This window comes from Coturnix japonica, chromosome 30 (genome assembly GCF_054131305.1).
Source record: "Coturnix japonica strain WE chromosome 30, WE-NBRP24, whole genome shotgun sequence".
Taxonomy (NCBI): Eukaryota; Metazoa; Chordata; class Aves; order Galliformes; family Phasianidae; genus Coturnix; species Coturnix japonica.
Genome location: NC_140692.1, coordinates 1,595,850 through 1,601,257, shown reverse-complemented (window position 1 = coordinate 1,601,257; position 5,408 = coordinate 1,595,850). Strand labels below are relative to the sequence as shown.

The following is a 5,408-nucleotide window of genomic DNA, read 5'->3' as shown; positions in this document are numbered from 1 at the left end:
AAGCAGAACCACCACTCAGACCTGCTGCCATTGCAGCAATGCCATTGCATGAGTAGAGTACAGGCAGGCACTGGCCAAGCCCACAGCTGGCTGGTGGGGTGGTGTGGGAGGCAACTTTCATGCCATGAATGCAGTGACAGCCCCAAGGCCAGAAGCACCACCAGAACAGAGCTGCCCCTTCTATCACGGCCTTGACCTGTGGGCACTGGAGATACTGAGCCCCAGTGGAGCTGGGGCTGGAACCCAGCACTGCCTAGACCCAGGGATGGGAAGGAAGGTATGGGGGGATAGGTGCCTGGGAGAACACAACCCTGTGCTTCCAGCCCCAGGCACATGCTACCTTGTGAAAAGCGTACAAGAACCTCACTGAGAAATGTGTATAAGATCTTCAGTTTTTATTGTGCTGGCCTCTGAGGACCAGAGCTAACATGTGTTGGTCACGTTCGCCTACTTCTGCGGCATCTTTGGGGCTGGCTGTGGGCATTCTCAGCCTGACGTCCCCAGGTGCGGCTTTGCACCTGGGCTGGCCCTCGTCGCCTGGACTGGCTCCTTTGGTGTCTATGGAGCTGGCCCCGGGATTCTGCAGGCCGACGTTCCACAGGGGAGCGGCTTCGTGTCTGGGCCTGCTGCCTGGTCTGTCTTCTGCGACCAGCCGCTGGGGAATCCCCTGATGGCCGCAGTGCTCCCCTTCTGGTGTAGTGTTGGGAGCCACTCTCAGCCCTTGCAGCTGGTGCCTGGCTCCTCCGGGAGAGCCTCCGGGGATGGCTGTGGGAATCCAGGACCTGAGATTGTATTGGAGTGCGGCTTCGTGTCCGAGTCCGCTCACCCAGTCTGGACCTGCAGCTGCCAACTGCCAGGGAAGCCCTTGAGGACCGTGATGCCCTCTGCCTGGATGATGTTGTGGGGCATCTGTCAGCATGGCTGCTCCCATGGCAACCTCGGGGATGATTATGGATGTCTTCATCCATTTGGGCTGTCCCGGGCTGGCTGGACTGGCTGCCGCTCTCAGGCACCTGGGAACTGTGAACAGGCCCTGTTGCTGCCTGGCTGGCAGTGCTGGAGCTGCTGCTCTCAGGAACTGTGGAGTCGTGGGATGGCAGCAGTCCACGCTGGCTGAGAGTGCTGGGGCCGGTGACCTCTGAGTTTACACTGGAGGCTGTAAGCAGAGGCAGGAAAGTCAGCAGGATGGACCTCTTGCCCTGTTGTGGCCAGAGAGTCTCTGGCCAGGCTGCCCCATGCACCCACTGTCAGGCCTTGCCTGCCCCCCGCCTGGCTATTTGCTTCTTACCGGTGCCCACACCAGCACAGGCTTTGCACTCCCAAGCATCTGCGTCATTGCTCAGGTAGGAGCAGCGCCGGTGAGTGCCTTCCGCAGCACAAGAGCTGCACAGGAGCAGCTCCCAGGGCCTGGAGAAACAAACGGGTTGTGTCTGTGAGGACAAAGGCAGCTGAGCCAAGGATGCTCGTTCCGATAGCCTGTGGTGAGGCTGAGATCCCATGTGTAGCCCCAGAGGGCTGCTGAGGTAACTCACCCCTCTCCCTCTGCCTGCTCCCTGCCTAGTGGGTAAAGGCAATCACTGGCATCGCAGCGCTCATGTCTCAATCCCAGCGATGCGTATGCGTTGTCATCCTCCCACGTTGGCCCGCTGCCAGAGAATGGAGAATACGTGATGAGCTCCCACTGCCCCTGGACTAAGGCTGACCCAGAGCAGCACTGTTCTTCTACCCCAATCCCATTTCCAGCTTCTCTGTAAGACTGAGGGCAGCCAGGGTTCATGGGCAGCCTAGGGCTTTGCCTGCGTGAGCACTCCCTGGGCAGGTGCAGCTCTGGTGCCCTCATGTCTCAAGAGCCAGAAGAAAAACACCAACCTGAGTGGGATTCGGATGCCCATGACAAGCATGTCGGATAGAAAGGCATCCGTATCTCTGCAGAGGGGGCACTGAAAGCAGTTGACGCCTGCACGGATGGCCTGTCCCTGTAGCAGAAACACAGTCAGTGGGAGTGGGAGCAGGCTCGGGTGCTGTTGGCAGCCCGCTGCTTCTTGCCCGCTGTTTGAGGAGAGGGCTCCTACCTGGATGCAGGCCCGGTGGAACCAGGCGTGCTTGCAGGCTGGGCACACCAGGGTGAGGTAGGACTTCTTGTCCTCCACTGGCTCCATGCAGATAATGCAGTTGGTATTCTGCTCTGGAGCCGCCTCCGCAGCCTGCTTAGGGCTGTGCTGCTGGCAGAATGAACTGGGGGAAGACAGAAGGGACAAGCAAGGTGAGGAGAGCTGCAAGTGGGGCAGAAGAACAGGAAGGAGCCCTGGGCCTTGGCCCTGGCTCTGCAGGCTGCTGAGAGGTGTCACAGCAGGTTCCTCACTTTCTTGGCTTGTATTGAAAGCAGGGGTTGTAGGCTCAGGTGAGGCCTGGCAGCCCTTACCTGTACTCTCCAAAGTACTGGGTGACACATTCACCCTGCCGGGTACAGGACAGATGGAAACTCTGTTCACAGCCCGTCTCTGCACAGGTGATGGGGGCCCCCAGTTCGCCACAAATGAAGCAGTGCTGGAAGGAGCAGAGCAGCGTCATCAGGAGCAAGCTCAGGGCCTTTGCTGCTGGACCTCCTGCCTCTGGGCAGGGCTCAGGACACAGGATGCAGGCCGGGAAGGCTTCCTCAGGACCAGGCTAAGCTTGAGGAGCCTCTCCTGGCCCAAACCAGCCTGCTCCAGTCAGGTCCTCACCTTGTGCTCCGCTTCCTGGATTACGCGTTGGACGTCTTCTGGGGTCACCTCTGCCGTTCTGTCGACAATTCTTGCCTGCTGGAAAAGGCCGTTGGAAAATGCCTGTTCAAGAGAAAAGAGCAGGATGGTGTGAGGACAGAAAGGAAGGAAGCATTGCTTGGAGGAAGGCGAAAGGAGGGAGCCCCGGGGGAACTCACCATACAGAACACATGAGCACATATCCCAAACTCCAGCTGCTTGGGCCCACAGATGTCCGGATCGGCATAGGTCTGGCCGCACAGCATGCATGCTGGAGAGGAGAGAGCAAAAGCAGTGAGCACGGTGCAGGGCCAGGTGTCCCTGAGGGCTGTCCCCAGGGGCCTGCACTGTGCCTGCCCTGCTGGATAAGGGAAGGGGCTGAAGGCAGTGCAGGGAAACGGAGCATTGAGAGCCCATTGGTCCCAGCAGGCAGCCACAGGCCAAGCGGGTCCCCCAAGGCCAAGGAGCAGAGGGGCCCTGCCTGCAGTGGCTGGGGAGTCCCAGAGCACACCTGCCTACCCGCTTAGCCACAGGCTGAGCATCATAAGGCCTGTGCCTGGCAGCGTGGTTGCTGCTAACAGGGATACTTGTCTCTCACCAGGTTCCCACAAGCGGGGAGCGTCCCGAATCCATGAGAACGTGGCGCGCATCGTCAGCGAGCACTTGCAGAGTTTCAGCTCCGGCAGCGCTGGGCTTTCTCCTCCGCACGCACCTCTGCCAACTCTGAGGGAGAAGCAGGATGAAGGTGAGTTTACAGCTCAGTCCTCTGAGGGGTGGGAGCCCTCCTCCCACTGTCAGCCTCAGGCAGCCCCTTCGTCCCTGCCCTCTCCGCACCTCACCAAGTCGCACTGAATCAGGGCCTGAGCTTGGCCACGGTTGTTCTGTTTGCAGGCGCCTGGGTCACAGTGGCCGCTCCCTGCCACCCACTGTGACAGAGTCGCCGCTGCCCGGGGGGTGAAGGTGAAGGCCCTCAGAACCCAAGCAGGACACTGTCGGCTGTGTCTAGACTAAAGGGCTGGGCTTCTCCCTGATTTCTTCTCCGATGGGCCCAAATGTGTTTGTGCTGCTACAGGAACTGTGTGACTCACGCACCCTCCTGACATATCCAGAATGTTTTAATAAAAATCACATTAAAAAAATAACAACATATCTTTTCTTCTGTAACCTACCTCTGACATGTATTTTACATGTGGTCAAAGGCCATTCTTCTTCACTCATTATGGATTTGGCAGGTCCTTGCGTGGCTTAAATGGTGGACACGCATGCTTGAAAGGATTATGGCTGCACACAGCAGCAAAGTCTACTTGTTGTGTATTTGATTGCCATTGCAATACGCATGCAAGACCTCAGAAAGTCTTAATTGCTGCGACACAGCCAGTTAGGTCTGTGCAGTTTCCCAGTCATTTGCTTCCCTTTGTTCAGTGCTTTGGGCTTGCAGCGGACATATTCTGATTTCACTGTTGACACTTTCTATCTTTATGAATTTATGATAGGTTAATAAGCTTCAGAGATGCAAGCTCATGACTTCTGTGTTTCTTGTGGGCAAGGGCAATGCCCAAGGCAAACTTTTCTTGAAAAGGAGGAGAGCAACGTTCACTGTGAATGAAAAGTTAAGCTTTCTGAGAAGAAACACTCATATTTTGCTGTTGAGTGCATTTTCTATACATAGCGGCTGTGTTATAAGGTCAGAGAGACTGGGAAGAACTTGACTTAGAGTTCTTAGATGGAACAAGTAATCAGGAAATCTTGACAAAGTTGCCTGTTTTGGTAATAACAAAACAAAATAGTGAGTTCTAAAATTATTTGGTCAAATATCCTTCTTAGACTTTTAGTAAAAATAGACAGTGGCTAAAAGACCCGGCCCATTCAGACACTTTGCACACTCTCTTTTTTCATCACTAGTCACCACCTGTTTCACCCAAGGAATGGTATATTTTATAAATAATGTGTTTTTACTTGGTTCCACTTAAGGAGTAGAGCTCCTCTTGATTTTATTTGATTTGAAATGTGTTGAGTTTCCAGTGACAGAGTTGGAAGAGCTTCCTTCCTGTAAGACTTTTATTCTCTCCCAACGCCTTGCCGGGAATACCGAATTTCAGTAGTGGAGAGCACCTGTTAAAGTTAGGGCTGAAGCTTTGAATATACAAAGTTCTGTGTTACTAATTTTATGTTTCTGTTTGGTATTTTCTGCACGTGAGTATTGCGTAGATACGCATTACATAGATACGACAGATTTGACCGAGACTTGTGCTGTGTAAAGCAGCTGCTGGACTCAGTTATTCCCTTTACTGTTGTCCAGTGGAACAGCGCCTCTGTGCAATGACTCGTTTTTGGGATGCTGAAAGATCTGGTCAACCGTGTTCCATGGAAATCTGTGTAATACAAGCAAACGTAGACCTTGCCTCTATAGGTGCTGCACAGGTAACATAACTGTATGTCGTTAAAGGATTAAAGACCATATTCTCTTTTTCTTCCCAGTAAGTTAAGATTGCTGGGAATTGCCTATTTTGATCATTTTTTAGAAAGATGTGCTTACATAACCAGAATGTGCTGGTTTTGATCTCTCAGAATCACCCCTTCACCTCGTGTCTATATGATTATTTCTGCCATCATTACGGTGAGTTTCCGAAGGAAGAAAAGAGGATGCAGCATTCTTACAATATTTTC

General features: G+C 53.9%; 1 protein-coding gene across 5 annotated transcripts; it reads right to left on the bottom strand.

Moving 5' to 3' along the window:
- Window positions 1-410: 410 nt before the first annotated feature.
- Window positions 411-3,422, bottom strand: LOC146755776 (E3 ubiquitin-protein ligase PHF7-like). 5 transcript variants are annotated; one of them, XM_085525210.1, is made up of 9 exons: window positions 3,340-3,422; window positions 2,921-3,012; window positions 2,724-2,825; window positions 2,423-2,547; window positions 2,073-2,235; window positions 1,870-1,976; window positions 1,533-1,646; window positions 1,289-1,407; window positions 411-1,156 (listed from the first exon to the last, which is right to left on the bottom strand). In XM_085525210.1, the coding sequence occupies exons 1-9, from the start codon at window positions 3,389-3,391 to the stop codon at window positions 438-440; spliced, it is 1,593 nt and encodes a 530-aa protein (XP_085381336.1). In that variant the 5' UTR covers window positions 3,392-3,422; the 3' UTR covers window positions 411-437. The 5 variants fall into 5 exon arrangements, with proteins under 5 accessions (XP_085381336.1, XP_085381335.1, XP_085381334.1 ...); XM_085525209.1 differs by having other exon boundaries at window positions 1,870-2,235; XM_085525208.1 differs by having other exon boundaries at window positions 1,870-2,235; window positions 2,724-3,012.
- Window positions 3,423-5,408: the final 1,986 nt, after the last annotated feature.